Below are 23,527 nucleotides of genomic sequence, written 5' to 3' on the forward strand. Positions count from 1 at the left end.
TGGCCACACCTCCCAGTAAAGTTCCAGAGAAGACACAATATTTATTCAGAGGACAAGGCAAGCCACAAAGGACCACACCCATATGCTTGCTACTCTCTCACCCTTCTCTCATCAGCACTCCCTAGAATGGTGGACCAATATCTGGTCTGCAGATAAGACACATAAAGAATAGCATCAGCAATCCTACCCCTCTTTGGGAATTAAGTGAAGAGGGAAGAGTGAAGTGATTTTGGTCTGAACAAGTGCTTCTTTTTTTTTTTGTTTTGTTTTGTTTTGTTTCGAGACGGAGTTTCGCTCTTGTTGCCCAGGCTGGAGTGCAATGGCGTGATCTCGTCTCACTGCAACCTCCGCCTCCTGGGTTCAAGTGATTCTCCTGCCTCAGCCTCCCTAGTAGCTGGGATTACAGGCACCTCCCACCACACCCAGCTAATTTTTTGTATTTTTAGTAGAGATGAGGTTTCACTATGTTGGCCAGGCTGGTCTTGAACTCCTGACCTCAGGTGATCCACCTGCTGCCTCAGCCTCCCAAAGTCCTGGGATTACAGGAGTGAGCCAGTGGCGCAATCTCGGCTCATTGCAAGGTCCGCCTCCTGGGTTCACGCCATTCTCCTGCCTCGGCCTCCCGAGTAGCTGGGACTACAGGCGCCCACCACCACGCCCAGCTAATTTTTTGTATTTTTAGCAGAGATGGGGTTTCACTGTGTTAGCCAGGATGGTCTCGATCTCCTGACCTGGTGATCCGCTCGCCTCGGCCTCCCAAAGTGCTGGGATTACAGGCATGAGCCACTGCGCCCGGCTCAAGTGCTTCCTTTTATATGAGAACAAAAAGCTGGAAGAAGTAGCCCCCTGTGAAGGAAAAGGGTCAGTATATGAGGTTTGGGTTATAGATTTGGGCATGCCCGTGTTTGAGGGGTGATCTGAGCGTGTGCATTTCCTTATGAACATCAAACATCCATCATTAGACACAAGAAATAATAATGACGACTCCGTCCTCCTTTTAGGAAGAAAACTTGGATACACCTTCAACAATCAGAACTTTCACAACGTGTCTTTGGGGCAAGGACAGGAAGTGGTGGCTGAGGCTGCGCTGGACCTCGCTGCCAAGAAAGGTCACTGGGTTATTTTGCAGGTATGTTCCTCTACCCTTGTCTGGGTTATCTTGACCCATACTTGCCTCATCCCACACTCACTGGGCATCTCCATCCACTCTTAGCTTCTCCCCACCTGTCCTTTCACACTCTTGTCCCCTTCATTTTTTCATCTTCTCTCTTTCCAGTTCTCCTCACTCATATGTTCTCTTCCCCAGACCACGTCCAGGAACAATCCTTCTCCCCTCACCTGCTCTGTCACTCTCTCTAGTTTAAATAGCTCTACTTATAAAAGAAACAGATTCCCACTCTAATAGGCGTTCAGGAAGTTAGCATTTACGTTGAAGGCCCTGGCAGCTGGATGCTTTCAACAGCTGGTTTCTTCCTGTGAATTTCATGGCACGTTCCTCTGCTGTGCCTTTCTTTTGGGCTGTGTGTCATATGCTCTTCGTCACGGGCATGACTAGGATATGGGAGCAACCTTAGCCTCTTCACTGAGAGCTCATGTTGGTGTTTGGAAATCTGGAACCCCTACTACTGATAATTTAACTGAACAGTTACAAGGAAAAAAAGGCTACCTCTCTTCTATCAGAAGAGAGAGTTAAATTAAAGAATTTAGCCCTCTCTATTAACCCCTATTAAATTATTTCATTTAACCAATTTTCCAATTTTCGTTTCAACAATTACTACTAACTCTTTTTTTTTTTTTTTTTTTTTTTTTTTTTTTGAGAAGGAGTCTTGCTCTGTCGCCTAGGCTGGAGTGCAATGGCGCAATCTCAACTCACTGCAACCTCCACCTCCCGGGTTCAAGCGATTCTCCTGCCTCAGCCTCCTGAGGAGCTGGGATTACAGGAGCGCACCACCACGCCCGGCTAATTTTTGTATTTTTAGTAGAGACAGGGTTTCACCATGTTGGCCAGGCTTGTCTTGAACTTCAGAACTCAAGTGAGCTACCTGCGTCGGCCTCCCAAAGTGCTGGGATTACAGGCATGAGCCACTGCACCCAGCCTAACTACTACTAACTCTTACATAGCATTTTACAGTAGACAAAACCTTTTCAAATCCATCTCTCAGGGCCGGCCTGCCTAATCCTCTTTTATGCCACTTGTATAGATGCTGGAGTTGTGGCAGAATGCATAGCTTGCTCCTCTTTTCTCCTAGAACATTTTGGAATCTTCTATTAGAGCTCCATTGCTACGTTGACATGGTTTATTTTATGACTGTATTCTCCACTAAATTTTTTAGGTAAAGAGATTTCCTTCTTTACCTTTTATCACCCAGCCCACTGCCTTGAACATAGCAGACACTGAAACAAAAGGCCGGTGGGTCAAGGAATCCATGAAGAAATTAAAGAAAGAATAAATGCAAAAGCCAGTCACTCCCATTCTTCCTGGCTTTCACTACCATGAACCTCCCCCATCTCCTGATTACTGGTGACATCACATCTTGCTGCTGGGTCTTTGTCCTTAATTATTCTGTTGTTTATTTGGAGCCTAGCAACTGAGAGATCTGCCCCTCCCAGGGCCTCCTTTTCCAGAAACATCAGGAAGTTCAGGAGAAAAGATAATAACAGCTGAGTTTCCTCCTTCCTCCCTCATGGGTCAGCACAGTGCTTGAAGGTATGACCTCCCCACCCTCTCAGGCACATTTGCCAAGAGACTTCTCCGGACGCCAGTGCTGGGAACCCAGGCACTTGTCATGGACATCAGAGTCTGTTTCTGAAACTGTGGTGCCGCCTCTGCTGCCCCCATTGTCCCCCAGCATCTATTGGCCATGCAGGGCACCAAAATCTTGTGCTGATGTGGTTGCTCAGAGCTCTCCGACACTGAACTCAATATTCCATCTTTATTTCCTGGTGACTGGACATTTCCAAAGGAAAATTGTGCCAGATAATCTGGATGCCTGCCTTTCCCCCTGAATAAAGCACTGGAGTATTGAATAGACGTAATCTGTCCAAACTGTAAAGTGCTCACAGAAACAAAAGATCCTTACTGGTTTGTGAAATCTCTTGTAGAAATCATAGCTATCTGGTTCTAAGAATTTCCTGATGTACTGAACTAGGCTGGACCAGAATCCTACCCAGCAATGTTTCCCAGCCTGTAAACCTGAGAGATTCTCTGAAAAAAAAAAAAAAAAAAAAAAGCTGGGGGGGAGGAATACACTTAACAAATTCCTATTTCAAATGTTAGAAAATACTACATACAAATTCCTTTTAAGGATATTTTCAATGATATCAATAGGCTAATGGTTCTGAGAATCCTTTGGTATAGAAATCTTATTCCATCCAGTATTTCCCAAATTCTGTTGAACACAGGCCTTCTTTTTTTTTTTTTTTTTCTTCAACTTTTAAGTTCTGGGGTACATGTGCAGGATGTGAAGGTTTGTTACACACGTAAACATATGCCATGGTGGTTTGCTGCACAGATCAACCCATCACCTAGGTATTAAGCCCAGCATCCATTAGCTGTTCTTCCTGATGCTCTCCCTCTCCCCCTATTCCGCAACAGGCCTCAGTGTGTTTGTTCCCCGCCCCATGTGTCCATGTGTTCTCATTGTTCAGCTCCCACTTATAAGTGAGAACATGCAGTGTTTGGTTTTCTGTTCCTGCTTTAGTTTGCTGAGGGTAACGGCTTCCAGCTCCATTCATTTCCCTGCAAAGGACATGATCTCGTTCCTTTTTATGGCTGCATAGTATTCCATGGTGTATATGTACCACATTTTCTTTATCTAGTCTATCATTGATGAGCAGTTGGGTTGATTCCAAGTCTTTGCTATTGTGAATAGTGCTGCCGTGAACATATGCATGCATGTATCTTTATAATAAAATGATTTATATTCCTTTGGGCTTATACCCAGTAATAGGATTGGTGGATCAAATGGTATTTCTGCTTCTATATCTTTGAGGAATTGCTACACTGTCTTCCACAATGGTTGAACTAATTTACACTCCCACCAACAGCATAAAAGGGTTCCTTTTTCTCCGAAACCTCACCAGCATCTGTTGTTTCTTGACTTTTTAATAATCGGCATTCTGACTGGCGTGAGATGGTATCTCATTGTGGTTCTGATTTGCATTTCTCTAATGATCAACGATGTTGAGCTTCTTTTCATATGTTTGTTGGCCACAATGAATATCTTCTTTTGAGAAGTGTCAGTTCATGTTCTTTGCCCATTTTTTAATGAGGTTGTTTGTTTTTTGCTTGTAAATTTGTTTAAGTTCCTTGTAGACTCAGGATATTAGACTTGTGTCAGGTCTAATTGCAAAAATTTTCTCCCATTCCATAAGTTGTCTTTTCACTCTGATGATAGTTTATTTTCCTGGGAAGAAGCTCTTTAGTTTAATCAGATCCCACTTGTTAATTTTTGCTTTTGTTGCAATTGCTTTTAGCATTTTTGTCATAAAATCTTTGCCCATGCCTATGTCCTGACTGATATTGCTAGATTTTCTTCTAGGGTTCTTATAGTTTTGGATTTTATGTTTAAGTCTTTAATCTGTGTTGAGTTAATTTTTTATAAGGTATCAGGAAGGAGTCTAGTTTCAATTGTTTGCATATGGCTAGCCAGTTCTCCCAGCACCATTTATTAAATAGGGAATCCTTTCGCCATTGCTTGTTTTTGTCAGGTTTGTCGAAGATCTGATGGTTGTAGGTGTGCAGGAACACAGACCTTCTTTATGGATCTAACATCTTTTAACATCCCATGGCACACTTTTGGGAAGTGCTGCCTGAGGACCCTGACCCAGATGAACTAGGGCTTCTCTTCTGGGAGAGCTGGCTTCTCTGGTCCTGGGTGAGAGAGCAAGGCTCACAGTCTTCCCGCTCTTCCTTCCTGGCTGTAGGAGCTGTTGTGTGGATTTCCCAACCCAAGCCCATCAACCCTGTGGGGCAGCCTCGAGGATCTCTGAATCCACCCCAGGGTTCTATACACAAGCAACAGACATTCCTTCTCCCAGACCTGCCCAGTAGCAGAACTTGGAGTTTCTAAAGGAGCAGCCAAATTACCCACATGTAGGTTGCTGGTGATGCTGGCTAAAAGGAACCCTGGCTCTCAAGTAGCCCACTAAACACTCTGCTGCAATTGATTTGATTATAAGTAAATTATTTAATTTCACCAATTTTCATCTCAACAACTACTACTGTCCCTTACATAGCATTTTACAGTATACAAAACCCTTTTATTTATTTATTTATTTATTTATTTATTTATTTATTTATTTATTTTGTAGAGATGGGGTTTCACCATGTTGGCCAGGCTGGTATCGAACTCCTGGCTTCAAGCAATCCACCTGCCTTGGCCTCCCAAAGTGCTGGGATGACATATGTGAGCCACTGCACCCAGTCCTACAAAACCCTTTCAAATCCATTTCTTTGGTTATCTGCAGCCACTCTGAAATAAGTATAGCAAACGTTATTGTTATTTCTCCTTATAGAAGAGAAGGCAGCACTCAAAGACCAAATTACTGTGGTCCAAGTGCTGGGCTCAGCTCTGATCTGTGTATTTAAGGCTTTGCATGCTTACTTACTCAAATATTTATCAAGGAGCTTTTATCTATCCATTCTAATGAAACACATTGCAATGAAGCCAGGTGACTCCCCTTACTACAGTGAAAGGTGCATTCTGCAAAGCACTGGTAAGAAACAAATGCAGGTTTTGATAGACAGCCAGAGAGCAATCAAACGCTGGGAGGAGGAGACAGGCTCAAAGACCAGACAGAGGAGCTTGGGATTAGAGAGCCTTGTTTGGTCTTTGAGCAGCAATGACTCAGTGTGTTTCAGGAAGATAAGTTTGGCAACAATTAACAGAGTGGGTTGGAGAGTGGAGAGAGAAGACTCAGGAAAGCTAGCTAGAAAGAGTTGAAATCAGTGCCTTTCAAATGTTAACGTATGTACGAATTACCGGAGGATCTCATTAAAAGGCGCTGATTCAGTAAGTTTGGGCAGGACCTTAGATTCTGCATTTCTAACTAGCTCCCAGGTACTGCCAACAATGTTGATCCATGAGCTCCAATTTGTACCATCAAGGTTTCAAATAATCTAGCTGTCAGGTAATGGGGAGTTAGACTTGGAAGATGACCATGTGTTACAGCCTTTTTTTTTTTTTTTTTTTTGAGACGGAGTCTCACTCTGTCGCCCAGGCTGGAGTGCAGTGGCGTGATCTTGGCTCACTGCAAGCTCCGCCTCCCGGGTTCATGTCATTCTCCTCCCTCAGCCTCCTGAGTAGCTGGGACTACAGGCGCCCACCACCATGCCCAGCTAATTTTTTGTATTTTTAGTAGAGACGGGGTTTCACTGTGTTAGCCAGGATGGTCTCGATCTCCTGACCTCATGATCCGCCTGCCTCAGCCTCCCAAAGTGCTGGGATTACTGGCGTTAGCCTCCGCGCCTGGCCTTGTTACGCTCTTAAATTGTGGTCTCCAGACCAGTAGCATCTGCATCACCAGGGAGCTTGTTAGAAATGCACATTCTCAGGCCCCATCCTGGACCTGCTGAATCTGAAACTCTGGGCTGGGGCACAAGAATCTGTGTTTTAAGAAGCCCTTCAGGTTATTCCCATGCACAGGCAAGTTTAAAAACATTATGCTGGAAAGCCTTAGGATAGCAAGAGATAGAGTTTAACTGCAGAATACTGGGAGGTCCTCACTACTGGGCATCCCGGAACTCTTTTCTATGATGTGATTTAAGACACTTCTGCCATTAAAAGTCATTGAGTTGCACAACATGTGAGTGCATGTAACGCCATTAACTGTCCACTCAAAAAGGGTTTGAGATGGTAAATTTTATGTTACGTCTTACCACAATTTTTAAAAATTACGTGATGCTAAGACCAGTCCCCTCTCTGGCTGCCTTCCTGACAACTGTTTACTGCTAACAGAGCTAAGCAGATGCCTGTATTGGGGGGGGCTCCTTCCTTCCTACTAGAACATTCACCTGGTGGCCAACTGGCTCAGCACCCTGGAGAAGAAGCTGGAGGAGCACAGTGGGAACAGCCACCCAGAGTTCAGGGTCTTCATGAGTGCAGAGCCGGCACCCTCCCCTGAGGGCCACATCATCCCCCAGGGCATCCTGGAGAACTCCATTAAGATCACCAATGAGCCCCCCACGGGCATGCATGCCAACCTGCACAAGGCCCTGGACAACTTCACTCAGGTACGGCCCCGGGAGGGAGGCAAAAACAGCAGCACACCTCACAGTCAGCTGATGCAAACTGGTGGGGGGAGAGCATGCAACTCAGAAGGGAGTCGGGTGCTGGTTGGGCTACGGAGCAATGCTGATGTGGGTAAAATGTTCCCACCTGATGCCCACTCAGGGCAACCCCACTCTCCATTGCCAGATAACCCCAGTGGAGTAGAGCTCAGGACATTTCTTTGGCAAGAGATGCAGGGAAGCCTTCTGCAAGTTTACTGTTACCTAATATTCCAAGATGAAGAAGGGCACGTTGTTATACATCTCATTGATAAGATACACTGGGTCACACACTGATGGGCTATCTTCAGGCAAAGAGATGACACTGTCAATCAGATGATATCACTTGACGTCTACATGAATCTTGAGTATCAAGGGTTCAAAGAATCCAGGTGTTAGGTAGTGGGGATGTGGATTTGAAATGTAACTGCATGTTAGACCCCCTAAAGTATGGCCCCTGGACCAGCAGCATCAGCATCACCTGAAAACTTGTTAGAAATGTAGATTTTTCTGTCGTCCCAGCTACCTGGGAGGCTGAGGCAAGAGAATGGCGTGAACCTGGGAGGCGGAGCTTGCAGTGAGCCGAGATTGCGCCACTGCACTCCAGTCTGGGCGACAGAGCAAGACTCCATCTCCAAAAAAAAAAAAAAAAAATTGCAGATTTTTAGGCCCCAATCTGAAACTCTGGGCTGGGGCCCCAGGAATCTGTTTTAATGAACCCTCCAGGAGATTGTTATACACAGTCAAGTTTGAGAATACTGTGCTCCAGAGAGACCCAGAATATCAAGTGTTCAAATGCAGACCACTACGTTTCCATTATGGGGAATTTAAAGGCTTATGTTGTAGCATATTTATTTGAAGCCAGGTCCAAGCCCGTGGTGGCCAACTTTGTATATGAAGTTGTACTGTCAAAGTCTGCGGCCCAGGCCTCTTTGATCTTCTCAAGAAGGCACTATTTCTTTTTGGTTCTCTCTTGGGAGTTCCACCTCCCTGGGCAGGAGAGTACCCAAAGGCCTGAATTGTAGCAGAGTGGAGGCCATCGGATCACCTTAAAATCCATCTGCCACACCACGCCTTGGTGGAATTCAAGGAGAGGGTTCCAGCCGCTGCTAGGGAGGTTTTCTTCTTGGTTGTCATCTTGTCATAGTACCAGTGCATCTCAGGTTTCCCAGAAGCCCTGCCAGCTCATATGTGTCAGATGGGTCATGCAGGTTATTTGAGATGGGCCATCCAACAGGATGACTGTGCCACCTAAACCAACATAAACCTTTGGGGTCTGGTTTAAGCCTAAAGTAAGATGAAGACCATGTAACAGTCAGAGTCTCAGAAGATTTTACTGACTGTGTGACACCCTTGTAGTGTAGGAGTCCAGCAGCCCAACTCTGGGCGGGAAGCTTCCACAAAGATTCAAGGAGCAAAACACATTCAGTACCCGCTGTACTCTTTTTCCCAGCTTAACTCCCAGGCAGTGATTACACCTGCTAAGGTTCCACAACAGGCAAGAAAAGCATGGTAGGAAGGGAAGATATTAGAGATGGTGCCATAGGATGTGCACCCACACCCCACACCCCACACCCCACACCCCGGTACACAACATTCTTATTGCATGTCACCCTGATCCCCATCAGCTACATTAGTGGACTTTATTAGCACATCCGTATGCATAAACTTGAACCCTAAACCAAACCCTATTATCACCTGAATCTAAACCTTAATTCAATGCTCAGCTAAAGCCTGACCCTTCCACACATTCCCCCCAGGCTGTAGTCTCGCTGTAACTCAAACCCAAACCAGAATATATGGTAATGTTTTCCAACACGAACCCTGATTGTAACCCCACCCTAGCCAGCCCCGTATAAGAGAAGTTGTGTGCGAACCTTAAAAGCGACATTCTCATTTCAGGACACTCTGGAGATGTGTTCTCGGGAGACGGAGTTTAAGAGCATCCTCTTTGCTCTTTGTTACTTCCATGCGGTGGTGGCAGAAAGACGAAAATTTGGGCCCCAGGGATGGAATCGCTCATACCCCTTTAACACTGGAGACCTCACTATCTCTGTGAATGTCCTCTACAACTTCCTGGAGGCCAACGCAAAGGTAAAGGCCATGGACATTCCGGGACCAGCCAGGTTGGGAGAGGGTTAAAATTATTTGATTTTGAGGGGTGAATCAGAGGGGTCTAGGATGGGGCCTGAGAATGTGCATTTCTAACAAGCTCCCTCGTGATGCAGATGCTGCTGATTCGGGGACCATAATTTAAGAGTGTAACACATGGTCATGTTCCAAGCCCCACTCCCCATTACCTGACAGCTAGATTATTTGAAACCTTGATAGTACAAATCGGAGCCCATGCATCAACATCATTGGCAGGACCTGGGAGCTAGTTAGAAATGCAGAATCTCAGGTCCCACCCAAACTTACTGAATCGGCGCATTTTAACGAGATTCTCTGGTAATTCGTGTGCACGTTAAGGAGGGCCACCTCTCACAAGGATGATGCAGTGCTATCCTACAGAAGGGGCATGAGCACACAGAAGGGCTGCACCCCACACAGGTGGGATGAGGCAGTGCCAACCCCAGGACTAACCCAAAGGCTGAGAATAGTACAACTGTGAGGTGAGAGCCATGGATGCTCAGGAAGTCTAACTAGAGACTCACACAGTGAGTCAGTCCCATGAGAGTTTGTCCCGGGCCCCACCGGACCAGGCTGGCTGTGGATCAGCAGGAAGAGACTTCACACTCGCCTGATATAAGTTCCCAAACTTCGCTAACAATCAGTGCTCTTCCAATTAAGGGAATATTCACCTCGTCAAGGTTATTCTAGTTCAGGATCCAAACACAGAGTCAACAGAGCCACCATCTCTTCCTCATGGGGAAAACGAACCAGGCCCAGATGCCCTGAGAAATCCTTCTGTCTCCAGCCCTTGGGCCTGGGAAGCCCACTCAACAGTAATCTTTCATTGCTGGCTTTCCTCCAGTGACCTCCCTCCCTAAGTCTCACACCAATGAACTTGTGGGCTTTGTTTATTCCCTTTGAACTTTCAAAGGGGACAGTTAATCTTGTCATTAAAGGCAGAAAATTAGAAAAGTACTCTGGTCCTCACTTTTCTCCATTTGACATTCACCTATTTAAAGAATTTCTAGGTAGAGCCTGCCTTCACTGTCACAGTTAAAAAGCTTGAAAGAGGGAAGGCATATATATATGGGGCGTGGGGTTGGCATCTTTCCTGTCTTCACTCTTTGATGTAATTCTTCAAGCTTTTTTTTTTCTTCTTTTTTCTGAGACGGAGTTTCGCTCTTGTTGCCCAGGCTAGGGTGCAATGGCGTGACCTCAGCTCACCACAACCTCCGCCTCCCGGGTTCAAGAGATTCTCCTGTCTCAGCCTCCCGAGTAGCTGGGATTACAGGCATGCACCACCACACCCGGCTAATTTTGTATTTTTAGTAGGACGGTGTTTCTCCATGTTGGTCATGCTGGTCTCAAACTCCCAATCTCAGGTGATCCACCCGCCTCAGCCTCCCAAAGTGCTGGAATTACAGGCGTGAGCCACCGCGCCCGGCCTTCTTCAAGCTTTTAATGAACTCCCCAAACACCCCTAACCCTGCTGGGCACTGGAGGTATGGAGAAAAATAAGACATTGTGCCCAATCTCAAGAAGCGTCCATCTCTTGTGGCTTTCTGTGCTGCCCAGATGGGAGGCCAGCCCCAACGCCTGTGTGGAGGTCTTCCTTCCTTCCTCTCTTTCTTTCCCCCATCACTCAGGTCCCCTATGATGATTTGCGCTACCTGTTTGGAGAGATCATGTATGGAGGCCATATCACAGATGACTGGGACAGAAGACTCTGCAGAACCTACCTGGGGGAATTCATTCGACCAGAAATATTAGAAGGAGAACTGTCTTTGGCCCCAGGGTTCCCACTCCCAGGCAACATGGACTACAATGGTTATCATCAGGTGAGACTCTGCTCTGTGCTTCTGATGTCGTGAGGGTGCTCACAGGGCCCTGGGTATTCCTCCCACGCCGACCTGCACCACCAGGGAAGCCTCTGCTGGGACATCACCATGGGCTGCAGGCAGGGGCTAAGGCAAAAGGGCTTAGACAGCTGAGCTCATGTCAAATCTGGTCCTATGCCCCAAGCCTGCCCTGTTTAAGTTGAGAGATACGGGATTTCTATCCTCAAATTAATAATCAAATGGAGCCTTTGGAGATCTTTCGATTCTTGATGTTTGGTTCAGTCATTCTATGTGTTGCTGTTTTCTACAAATAACATCTGGGACAGTTATTTGGTTGTTTTCACTTGGGATGTTGACAAACCCATTTTTTTTTTTTTTTTTTTTGAGATGGAGTCTTGCTCTGGCGCCCAGGCTGGAGTGCAGTGGCGCGATCTCTGCTCACTGCAAGCTCCGCCTCCCGGGTTCACGCCATTCTCCTGCCTCAGCCTCCCGAGTAGCTGGGACTACAGGCGCATGCCACCAAGCCCGGCTAATTTTATTTTTGTATTTTTTTAGTAGAGACGGGGTTTCACCCTGTTAGCCAGGATGGTCTTGATCTCCTGACCTCGTGATCCACCCACCTGGGCCTCCCAAAGTGCTGGGATTACAGGCGTGAGCCGCCGCGCCTGGCCTGACAAAGCCATTTTTCATGGAGTAAAATTTCAGGCAAGACCTTAGCCAACTTTTGGTAAAGTTTCTGTCAGTGATTCTAAATATCCCTGAAGGAGCATGGTCTTGTGCCAAGATCACTCAGGTCACTCACCCCTCCCACTCCGTGTTGGTGGCTATGAACACAGGCACATACCACATACGTATGCCACAGTTAGCATTCTCATGAAGGTTTTCTTTTCTTTTCTTTTATGAGACGGAGTCTTGATCTGTCACCCAGGCTGGAGTACAGTGGTGCGATCTTGGCTCACTGCAACCTCCGCCTCCCAGGTTCAAGCTATTATCCCTGTCTCAGCCTCCTGAGTAGCTGGGATTACAGGCCCCCACCACCACACCCGGTTTTTGTATTTTTTAGTGGAGACGCGGTTTCATCGTGTTGCCGAAGCTGGTCTCGAACTCCTAACCTCAGGTGATCCACCTGCCTCGGCCTCCCAAAGTGCTGGGATTACAGGTGTGAGCCACGACGCCCGGCCTCATGGAGGTTTTCTTACTATTACTTCGGTCTTTTATGTTACTATTACCACAGCTATGTTTAAAGTATTCATCTTTGCCTATTTCACCTTCCATGGAAAACATTCCGAAAGATTTTTTTTTTTTTTTTTTTTTTTTTTTAAGACGGAGTCTCACTCTGTCGCCCAGGCTGGAGTGGAATAGCGCGATCTCGGCTCACTGCAACCTCCGCCTCCCTGGTTCAAGCGATTCTCCTGCCTCAGCCTCCTGAGTAGCTGGGATTACAGGCGTGCGTCACCACGCCCGGCTAATTTTTGTATTTTTAGTAGAGACGGGGTTTCATCATGTTGGTCAGGCTGGTCTCAAACTCCTGACCTCATGATCCTCCCGCTTCAGCCTCCCAAAGTGCTGGGATTACAGGCGTGAGCCACCGCGCCCGGCCCGAAAGATATTTTTTAGCAGTTTTTATTGGTAGGCTTTTGAACATGCCTAGAAAAACTCTTGAATATAAAACATAAGGGAAATATTGATCACAGGAATATTAACCGCAAGCTTTAAAAAAATTTTTTTAATTTATTAAACTTAAGGGTAAATCGTAAAAGTCATTTGATCCAGAAAAATTGGACCTATAAGAAGAGATTTAAAACAATAAAGCTCTTTAAGGAAAATAAGAGGAAATGTTTTTAACTACTTCACCAAAGGCAAAAAGGCTTTTCCCGGGAAAATTGTGCAACAGCGTCCCCTAGTGTCCATGGGATAATTCGACAGGAGGCTGGAGCAAGTAACAGGCAAAGGAAGTCTGTTTCTCTTATTCAGCAAGGGTGAAATCGATTTGCACATTTCCAAATGACTGAGGTACACTCTCTTTCTTATACTTCTCTTTAATGTGTTAGTTAATAGATGGTTCTAGGGCATCTACATAGAGTCCAGGCCTGCACAGAACGCTGGAGGAAATACAAAAATGAACATACAGATCGGCCCTTGAGGAATGAGCAATTAGGCTAGGTGTTAATAACACCAAGGAATCGTCAAAATCATGTCAGGAACGGAACTTGAGGGATATTTTCCCACCATCGTATAAAGAGTCATGAAGAGGCACTCAAAACATTCAGAGCCAGGCGCGGTGGCTCCCGCCTGTAATCCCAGAACTTTGGAAAGTCAAGGCTGGAGGATCACTTGAGCTGATGAGTTAGAGACCAGCCCAGGCAACATAGTGAGACCTCATTTCTACAAAAAATAGAAATAAAAAATCGGCTTGAGCATGGCGGCATGTACCTGTATTTCCAGCTACTTGGGAGACTGAGGTGGAAAGCACTTGAGCCTGGGAGGTGGAGGCTTTAGTGAGCTGTGTACTCTACTGTACACTACTGTACTCTAGTTTTTTCAGCAGAGTGAGAGCCTGTCTCACACACACAATAAAATAAAATAAAACAAAAAATAAAATAAAATAAAACTGAGCCTTAGCCGCTGGTTAGGATTTTTAGGCATTAGGCATGGCAGACTCTAGCCACTAGCACTGGCCACAGAAAGGAGCTGCTAGGGTGACACACAGTTTCAAAATTTTTTTTATTTGAATACCTTTCACCAGGGTCGCAAACTCTCCAGTTCGCAGCCAATCTCACCTCCCTCGTCCTAAGCCCAATTCACTTATTTATTTTGCATGCACCATCCCATGTACGTGTTCAGGTTTGTCATGTCTGATTTAGATGGAGGGGAGAGAAAAGAAGGAAAGGTCTGGAATCCTAGAAGAGCTTAAGTAAAATCACTAGGGAGGGATTCGTATTTTTGAAAGACTATGAGAAGTCCTCCTCTGGTCTGCAGGAAAAAGAGTCATCAGGGAGGAGTGGGAGGCATTGGGTGTGGAGATAGATAAAGTCATCTAAGCCTCCCAGAAAAGAGAGAATGATAGAATGAATGTGGAAGTTCTGGGAAACGGGTCCGGCCGACAAAAACGGATGATGTCAAGGTGCACTAATAGGTGGAGAGGGTGCTGAAGTCAACCAGGGATGGTGAGCAGTGTCCCCTGGAGGAGGGATACTAGCCCATGGACTCCCTGCAGAGGACAAGCCGGTGTGGGAGATGGGAGGTACATGTTGGTTTCTTTTTAAGTGAGCTTGCCCTTGATTTTCAGTACATCGATGCTGAGCTGCCCCCAGAATCCCCCTACCTCTATGGCCTCCACCCGAACGCAGAGATTGGCTTCCTGACCCAAACCTCAGAAAAGCTCTTCCGCACTGTGCTGGAACTGCAGCCTCGGGACAGCCAGGCCGGAGACGGAGCGGGCGCCACAAGAGAAGAAAAGGTGTGTGTGGTGGGGACTGCCTGAGGTCGTTCTGGGGGACCCCGAGGATCATAGATGCACACCTTTCTCCTGCTGGCCATTTTGGCAGTACACAGCATAGACAACACACAAAGCACCAACCACCTGCAGCCTGGAGATGCTTGCCTGTCACCGCCAAGAGCCTCTCCCCTCCCGTCATCACCATGCTGGCCATCAGTTAAATCATAGGAAGTCCCTGCCATTGGGTTCAGCAGTTTTCTTTGCCAGTCCACCCAAAGTCCATTTTTATTCAGCTTCTCTGCCAAAGTGAAGAAAGGGCAGGGCTGAACAGTGGTGGCTTGGGAACCTTGATTGTGACTTCTTGATCCCCTGGCAAACCACGCAAGGATGGGCAAGGGGTTGCCCCTAAGCACCCCCACCTCAGTTCACCAACCAGATGCCGGTGGGGAAGAACACAGTCCTTCATAATGCAAACGCCTTCCCTTTGTATGAATGGCTTCTAGTCCGAGAGTCTCTAAATACACAGTTACCTGCTACTAAGCACAGGACTTCCTGAAATTTTAGGAAGGTGGAAGGGAATTATGGAGTAGAAAGGCAGACCAGGGTGAGGTGCGGGTTTCAGGACAACCCAAGGCAACATGGGGGCTCTGATCCTGGTGTGGGGGTAGCTGAAGATAAAGAAAGAATGGGCCTCACACCTGTAATCCCAGCACTTTGGGAGGCCAAGGCGGGCAGATCATGAGGTCATGAGTTCGAGACCAGCCTGGCCAACATGGTGAAACCCCACCTCTACTAAAAAATACAAAAATTAGCTGGGCGTGGTGGTGGGCGCCTGTAATCCCAGCTACTCGGGAGGCTGAGGCAGGAGAATTGCTTGAACCTGGGAGGCGGAGGTTGCAGTCAGCCAAGACCGTGCCACTGCACTCCAGCCTGGTGACAGAGCAAGACTCTGTCTCAAAAAAAAAAAAAAAAAAAAAAAGAATGGGCCACCAAAGGGAAATTTCTCCATGAATTTTTTTCTGAGACAAGCTAACCAACTTCCTAAAGATGTATTTGTACCAGCTCACATCCACCCCATGGTACTGCCTGGATTTTTTTTTTTAATTTAATTTTTCTAAGAGTAAGATTTCACTCCATCACCCAGGCTGGAGAGTTCAGTGGCATAATCACAGCTCACTACAGCCTGCAACTCCTAACCTCAAGCAATCCTTCCACCTCAGCCTCCTGAGTAGCTAGGACTGCAGGTGTGTACCACCACGCCCTGCTAATTTTTTAACTTTTTGTAGAGACAGGGTCACACTATGTTGCCTAGGCTAGTCTTGAACTCCTGGGCTGAAGCAATCCTCTCACTCTGACCTCCCAAAGTGCTAGGATTATAGGTGTGAGCCACTGCACCCGGTCCTAGCTGGGTTCTTTAATTTAGAGATGCCATTAGGTTTACAAGTAAACATCCTTGGGAAGATTATCAAACTTTTAGGCTCTAGAGACTGATTTTAGGAAAGCAAACTGATACTAAAAGAGTTGGACTTTTATATAAAGGTATGGAGTCATGTCATCAAAATAGTATTTCTCAAATTTTAATATGCCTAAGAATGTGCCAGAGAGATTGAAATTCTGACTCCGAGGTCTGGGGTTAGGTTGCATTGGCAACCTAGTGATTTTGATGAGGTGAGCATACTTCGAGAAAGCTGCTCCATACCACTCTACTCAGTCTATTCCACTATTTGATGTATAATTTGAAAATAAAGAGAAGAACCCACCCAGAATGAATAATGTTCCTAGATCTAAAACTGGAAAAGGCTGAGACTGTATAAGTAATAGACTTAGAATTCTTCAGTCAAGGTTCAAAGAAGGTTCTAATGCTTATCATTTCCTTATCCCCTCCCCCAGCTAACCCAAGAAATGGGGTGTGTATGTGCTTGTGTGTGTATTTCAGAAATGATATGAACTGTGATTACTTGCCATGCACAGTGCTGCGTGGGACACGTGTGCAGGTTACTGGGTGCACATCTGATTGTGCAGTATCCCAGTATTTTGGCCATGGTGGTGTTTCTCACATAGCTCACATGTTCCTGTGAGTTATGTTCCTTCCTGTCCACACCGCAGCTCAGCTCAAGATGATGGGCAAAGAGTCAAAGCCCAGAGAGTATTTTGTTGTTAAGAAGTAAATGACCGAGAGGTTGTACACTCCACATACACTCATGAACTCTTGACTCAATTCTGCTTCCATGTTTACATCCACATGAAGGGAAGCTGGGGATTTTAGTATATAGCTAAAGAGAGGGAGTGAGAAGGGAGGTCGGCATGTTAGATACATGGATGGATGGATGGATGGATGGATGGATGGATGGATGGATGGATGGATGATGGGTAGATGGGTGATGATGGATAATTGATGGATGGATGGATGGATGGATGGATGGATGGATGGATGGATGGATGATGGGTAGATGGGTGATGATGGATAGATAATTGATGGATGGATGAATGGATGGATGGATGGGTGATTGGTAGATGGGTGATGGATGGATAGTGGGTGGATGGATGGATGATAGAGGAATAGAGTTATGTACACTGAAGGGCATCTGCAGGAATATATACCAAAAAACCAATAGTTGAACAGTGTTTTTCTCCCACTGGGGGAAGAGTTAAAACTATGGGAGGACTTTGCTTCTAATATCATGTGTATCAGAAATGTTTAGATTTTTCTGATAAGCATTTATTACTTTTCCAGAAAGGAAGAAAGCAGAAGTGTTTGTCTGTGGAAATCAGGTGGACTCCGTCCCTTGGAACCCACTCCTCCTATCTGAAAGAGTCTCTGGGTTCCCTGAGCAAAAGAGGGGCCCCGCATACGTCTGTGGACCTGGGTCCTTCCCTATCAGCCCTCTCCCTCCTCAGGCCCCCACACCCTTTACAGCCTAATCAGAGATGAAACAGAACTCTGTGTCCCCACATCCTGTGTATTTTGGAACAATACCTCCAGACGATCTTTTCGTCTCTTTGTAAATAACGTCCAAATGGAAGCTCGCTGATATAGAGCTGTTTTTTTCAAACTCTGCTCCAGAGAAAAATATATATATAATTTTAGCCATTTGTCTTCTACCCCAGCAGCTGCCCTCAGGTACCATTAAAATCCGATTCCAGTTTTTGCTATGACAGCACCAAAGACCCATTCGTGACAGAGTGATTGGTTTTTACTTTCTTTTTTCTAACATCAGCTCTTTTCCTGGAGATGGCATTGTGTGTTAACAATACAAGGCAAGGTGAATATTTATCATCCTTTACACTTATATAGTTCTTCATAGCTTTCAGAGACTGCCACACTCCTCAGCTCATTTGATTTGATCTTCACATCAACTCTGGGAGTTGGGAAAGGGGACAAGTGGAGAAAAAGACACTCTTGGAAGTGTTTACCGCTGGAGAAAATTGAGGCCTAAGTAACTTGCTTACGTTCACATGGGTAATGCATGGCAGAACTGTATTAACTCGGTCAGGCCTCCTTGGCTGCAAGCTATAGACACCAACAGAGCTTAACTAGGCAAGAAATGGCTCACTCTATCAAGGGAGTCAGCCTAAGAAGAGATAAAAATCACGATGGCTCTAGAGTCCCAGGTAAAAGAAGGGTAGACCGCCCTTTCCAGGCGCCTCCATCCTGCCAGTGGTTCCTTGGATTCCAGGCTTGAGATTCAAATCACTGTGCTCCTGGGAAACATAATCTGATTGGCCTAACTTGGCTCAGGGGAAACTGGGCCCAGTGACTAAACATAAACATAAAACAATGGGGAAGACATAGTTTCACAAAGGAGATAGGGAATTGTTCCTAGAAGGGAAGAGAGATAATGAACAGACAAAAACAGATATCCACCACAGGCACCTAGAGCTCAGCTCTCAGGACTCCAGAAATGGCTGGTGCTCGCTCACTCCCTCTCTCCTTCCCCCCTCTCCCCCTGTCCCAACCTGCTGGCTGTGTGGTCTATTATGTCTGCACTTGTTTCATTTTTCTTTCTCTGCTGACAGACCTCCTGGGCTTACTCATTTATTCCAAAATGGCAGACTCAACCTCCAAGTGCTTGCCCCAAATTAACTCAGAATCTCTGAGCCTCAATTCCAATTTTCCAGGAGAGAGACCCTAATTGTCCTAGCTCCCCTGATCTAATTAGCTGACAGTTTGTGTGGGGAAAAGAATCGTGGGGTACAACAGGAGATTTACATGATAGATGAGGGTATTTCTTCCAGAACTCAAGGATAGAAACTGCAGTGTTGCATCATAGAAACTCAGAACTGAGTGGATGATCGGATAGATACATAGATGATAGATAGATAGATAGATAGATAGATAGATAGATAGATAGATAGATAGTGATAGATTAGATGGATAGATGAATGACAGATGATAGATAGATAGATAGATAGATAGATAGATAGATAGATAGATAGATAGATATTGTATATAACTGTGTATTGATATACTGTATCTGGATATAGATAGATAGATTTGTCATTGCTGCTCATCACTTCAGCTTCACATGGCCCGCAGGGGCCACCTTTTGGCCCAAGTCTGTCTTATGGCTTTCTAGTTTGATTCCCACAGCCAACTGGATCAGCCTCTGAGTTTTTCAAGTCCAAATTCTTAGAGAGCTATCTGTGTTCATCTTGTTATGCTAGGCATGCAAGTCCCAGGAACTTGGCCAGCCTATGAAGAGGTCCTACTGTGGTCAGTTAGTCCTCAGCCCTGACCTAGTTGACCTAGACAAGCAGGCAAGAGTTTGGCCAGGTCAGTGGGTGGAGGGGCAGCAGACGATGGGTGATTGGCATCTCTAGTCCCACACTGCAGGAAAATGGATTCCTTCTGGAGAATAGAGCCCTTTCTTAACGCTGTGTTTCCTTCTGTGGGGCAGGTCAAGGCACTTCTGGAAGAAATATTGGAGCGGGTGACAGACGAGTTTAACATCCCAGAACTGATGGCCAAAGTGGAGGAGCGCACCCCTTACATTGTAGTTGCCTTCCAGGAGTGTGGCCGGATGAATATCCTCACCAGAGAGATTCAGCGCTCACTGAGGGAGCTGGAGCTCGGCTTAAAGGTGAGCGCGGCCTTGTAAGGCATGGAGGGGACATTGCTAGAGGACACAGATGGACCCCTATGGGGAATAAGGAGCACTGGGGGACCTGAAAGCTGGGGAGCAGTTGTCCTGCAGCATCCTAGGTGCCCAAAAGTCATCACTCCCCAGAAACCAAAGCCTGGCCATGAGGTTGTCTACAAGAACCAAGATGTTATACAATCTTTGACATTTCTCGTCAACAAGGAAAGAGTCTACAATTTCTACTACCAGTTACTTAGACAAGTTTATTTTCCTCACCTTGAGATGATGTAAAGTGCCTAGCACAGAGCCTGTTAATTACTGTTCACCCCAATGATAGGGAAATGGGAGCTCTTGCTGCCTTTGAGGAGCTGAGGAAGGTGACTGCTGTCGATTTACATTGGCTTGGGTTTTTTTGGGGGGTTTTTTTTTGTTTTTTTTGAGACAGAGTCTTGCTCTGTCGCCCAGGCTGGAGTGCAGTGGTGCGATCTCGGCTCACTGCAAGCTCCACCTCCTGGGTTCACGCCATTCTCCTGCCTCAGCCTCCCGAGTAGCTGGGACTACAGGTGCCTGCCACCAAGCCTGGCTAATTTTTTGTATTTTTAGGAGAGATGGGGTTTCACCATGTTAGCCAGGATGGTCTCCATCTCCTGACCTCATAATCCACCCGCCTCAGCCTCCCAAAGTGCTGGGATTATAGGTGTGAGCCACTGCACCTGGCCTACACTGGCTTGTTTATTAAAAGAATTGTAAATGAACACTCAGACAAGCCCTGGAAGTCCAGGTATGGAACATGCTGGTGCCTTCATCATGTCTGTCTCTTGGGGTTAAACAGCTAGGGTACATGTGGATAGGAAAAACATACGAGTTTTTTCACATGGAGTCACATAGATGATGAAACGGACTGCAAAATCTAGGTTAGGGCTGGGCGCGGTGGCTCGTGCCTATAATCCCAGCACTTTGGGAGGCCAAGGCGGGCGGATCACAAGGTCAGGAGATCGAGACCACCCTGGCTAGCACAGTGAAACCCCGTCTCTACTAAAAATGCAGAAATTAGCCAGGCGTGGCGGTGTGTGCCTGTAGTCCCAGTTGCTGGGGAGGCTGAGGCAGGAGAATAGCGTGAACCTGGGAGGCGGAGCTTGCAGTGAGTCGAGACCGCACCGCTGCACTCCAGCCTGGGCGACAGAGCAAGACTCCGTCTCAAAAAAAACAAAAACAAAAAAATCAAGGTTAGGGTTTTTTTTGTTTAATCTCTTAATGTTCTTTCTCCTTCCTCCACTGCACCTCAACATGGGTAGAAGGAAATAAGGAAGGAGAGACAGGAGGGGAATGTTGAAGATGGACAATGTTTGGTAATGTTTCCAAATTCTGTGCCAGCTTGTAATCAAATGAAGTACAAAATTTCACAGAGTAAATAAGAACTTTGCCTGTCATGTAATGCAGTTCCATTACTGAGGTACGCAGGTATATATCAGTAACTATCTTGAGTAGTTTTGCTGCCATTTGAAAGGCTTATGGAACTTGGGTAATGTGGCACAGCCTGCTTACCCATTTGACTTCCAGTTCATTCACTCATTTTTCTTCCGAGAGCCTTTGCTGCAGTTGGTGTCATGAATCTCAGAGCTTGCCTGGGCAAAGATGCAGGGTGTGGGAGGTAGTTGTCTTTTCTTTCAGTCTGATTCAAGCAATGTTGATTGATGAGCCTCTTGGGCAAGTCTCAGCACTGCCTGCTGGAGGGTGCAAAGGAAATCGGAAAGGGAGCCTTCCCTTGCAGAAGGACAGTCTTGTGGGGAAACAGACACACACACTGATATAAAGCAGGGTGAAATTAATTAAGAGCCACATAGAGAGACGCGGGAGAAGAAAGAAGAAACAAGTATTGTGTGTGGGATAAGGAAAGCCCCAGGGAAGCAGTGGCATTGAGGGGGTTCTGGAGGAAGGGTAGGGTTGTGACAGGTGATCACAAAAGGCAGGGGCTCCTAGAGGCACAAGGCAGAGCAGCCCACGGTCTGTTCTCAGAGTTAACATGGTTTGGCTGCAGCTACGGGCCCACTCAGGTGAGCAACAGTGATAGGGTGAACTTCCAAAAGGTGACAAAACAATGATAGAAAAGTAGCTGGGACCTTTGTCTACTGGTCCCACTGCGAAATGGAAGATAAACAGAGAAATCTCCATTCAAACTTGCCGTCATGAATCCCAGACTCTCCTTAGGACCATCCCCCAAGCTGGCCTGGTCCTCAGACTCTCCAGAAGTTTTATCACATGTTCCCATCTCCACGCTCCAGTCCTACCAACCTCTAAGGGTGGGGCCTGGAAGTCCATAATGTTTCATCACCAGCCAGGAAATTCTTATGATGACTCAAGTTTGGGAAGCACAGCATGAAGGTAAGAGGCAAAAGAAAAAAAGTTAGACAGTGGTATTTGTGGCAAAATGAAGGTGCAAAGGGGATGGCAGCAGAGTTCAGAGAAGAGTTTTAAGTCTAGGGAATGGATAAAGCTGAGCTGGCCAGAAATGAGAACAGCAGGGAAAAGAGGCAAAGCAGGTGACTTGGCAGGAGGGGTTCGCAGGATGGTCTGGCCTGTGAGTGAGAGGTGGAGGGCCGAAGTGGGGCAAGTCCCTCAGATGGAGCAGCGAGGAATGTCAGCTCCGAGCTCTTCCCGGAACACTGGTGGAAGGCACGCTTGGCTTTGCTGACCAGCTTACCTGGCAGGGGGAAGGGGAAGAGGAAATTCTGCTTGAGGTTTTCCTTCCTCACTTTCTTAGTTTAACAATCACTTTATGCTGGCCTCAGTGGCTCACGCCTTTAATCCCAGCACTTTGGGAGGCCGAGGCGGGTGGATCGCTTGAGGTCAGGAGTTCAAGATCAGCCTGGCCAACATGGCAAAACCCCGTCTCTACTAAAAATACAAAAATAAACCAGGCGTGGTGGCGGGCGCCTGTAATCCCAGCTACTATGGAGGCTGAAGCAGGAGAATCGCTTTAACCTGGGATGCTATAACCTGCAGTAAGCCGACACTGTGCCACTGTACTCCAGCCTGGGTGACAGAGAGAGATTCCATCTCAAAAAAAAAAAAAAAAAAAAAAAAAATCACTTTAAAGTTCTGGGACTGTTGGAGCTAAACGATGGGAATACACAGACATACAGAGTGGAATAACCAACATTGGAGGTGGCAAAAGGTGGGAAGGAAGGAGCGGGGTGAGGAATGAAAAATTACTTATTGAGTACAGTGTTCACTATTCAGGTGACAAGTGCACTAAAAGTGAGAATTGCACTACTGTGCAATATACACATGTGAGAAAGCTGCACTTGTGGCCGGGCGCAGTGGCTCACACCTGTAATCCCAGCACTTTGGGAGGCCGAGGCAGGTGGATCACGAGGTCAGGAGATCGAGACCATCCTGGCTAGCATGGTGAAACCCCGTCTCTACTAAAAATACAAAAAAAAAAATTAGCCGGGCGTAGTGGTGGGCACCTGTAGTCCCAGCACTTTGGGAGGCCGCGGTGGGCGGATCACTTGAGGTCAGGAGTTGGAGACAAGCCTGGTCAACATGGTGAAACCTCATCTCTACTAAAAAATACAAAAATTAGCCAGGCGTGGTGGCACGCGCCTGTAATCCCAGCTACTTGGGAGGCTGAGGCAGGAGAATAGGTTGAACCCGGGAGGTGGAGGTTGCAGTGAGCCGAGATCGTGCCACTGCACTCCAGCCTGGGTGACAGAGCAAGAGTCCATCTCAAAAAAAACAAAAAAAGAGCCAGATTAGATCCCCAGTCAGCAAGCCAGACTTTAAA

General features: G+C 46.5%; 1 protein-coding gene across 1 annotated transcript in view; it reads left to right on the top strand.

The window, feature by feature from the left end:
* The window catches only part of DNAH9 (dynein axonemal heavy chain 9), a 372,401-nt gene that overhangs the window by 323,610 nt on the left and 25,264 nt on the right, over window positions 1–23,527 (top strand). The window contains exons 62-67 of the mRNA XM_031003344.3: window positions 1,002–1,129; window positions 7,007–7,234; window positions 9,173–9,364; window positions 11,029–11,220; window positions 14,510–14,680; window positions 19,558–19,740. Of these exons, the coding sequence (XP_030859204.3) occupies window positions 1,002–1,129; window positions 7,007–7,234; window positions 9,173–9,364; window positions 11,029–11,220; window positions 14,510–14,680; window positions 19,558–19,740 (1,094 nt within the window). The remainder of the gene's footprint in view (window positions 1–1,001; window positions 1,130–7,006; window positions 7,235–9,172; window positions 9,365–11,028; window positions 11,221–14,509; window positions 14,681–19,557; window positions 19,741–23,527) is intronic.

Source organism: Gorilla gorilla, chromosome 19 (genome assembly GCF_029281585.2).
Source record: "Gorilla gorilla gorilla isolate KB3781 chromosome 19, NHGRI_mGorGor1-v2.1_pri, whole genome shotgun sequence".
In the NCBI taxonomy this organism is placed as follows: domain Eukaryota; kingdom Metazoa; phylum Chordata; class Mammalia; order Primates; family Hominidae; genus Gorilla; species Gorilla gorilla.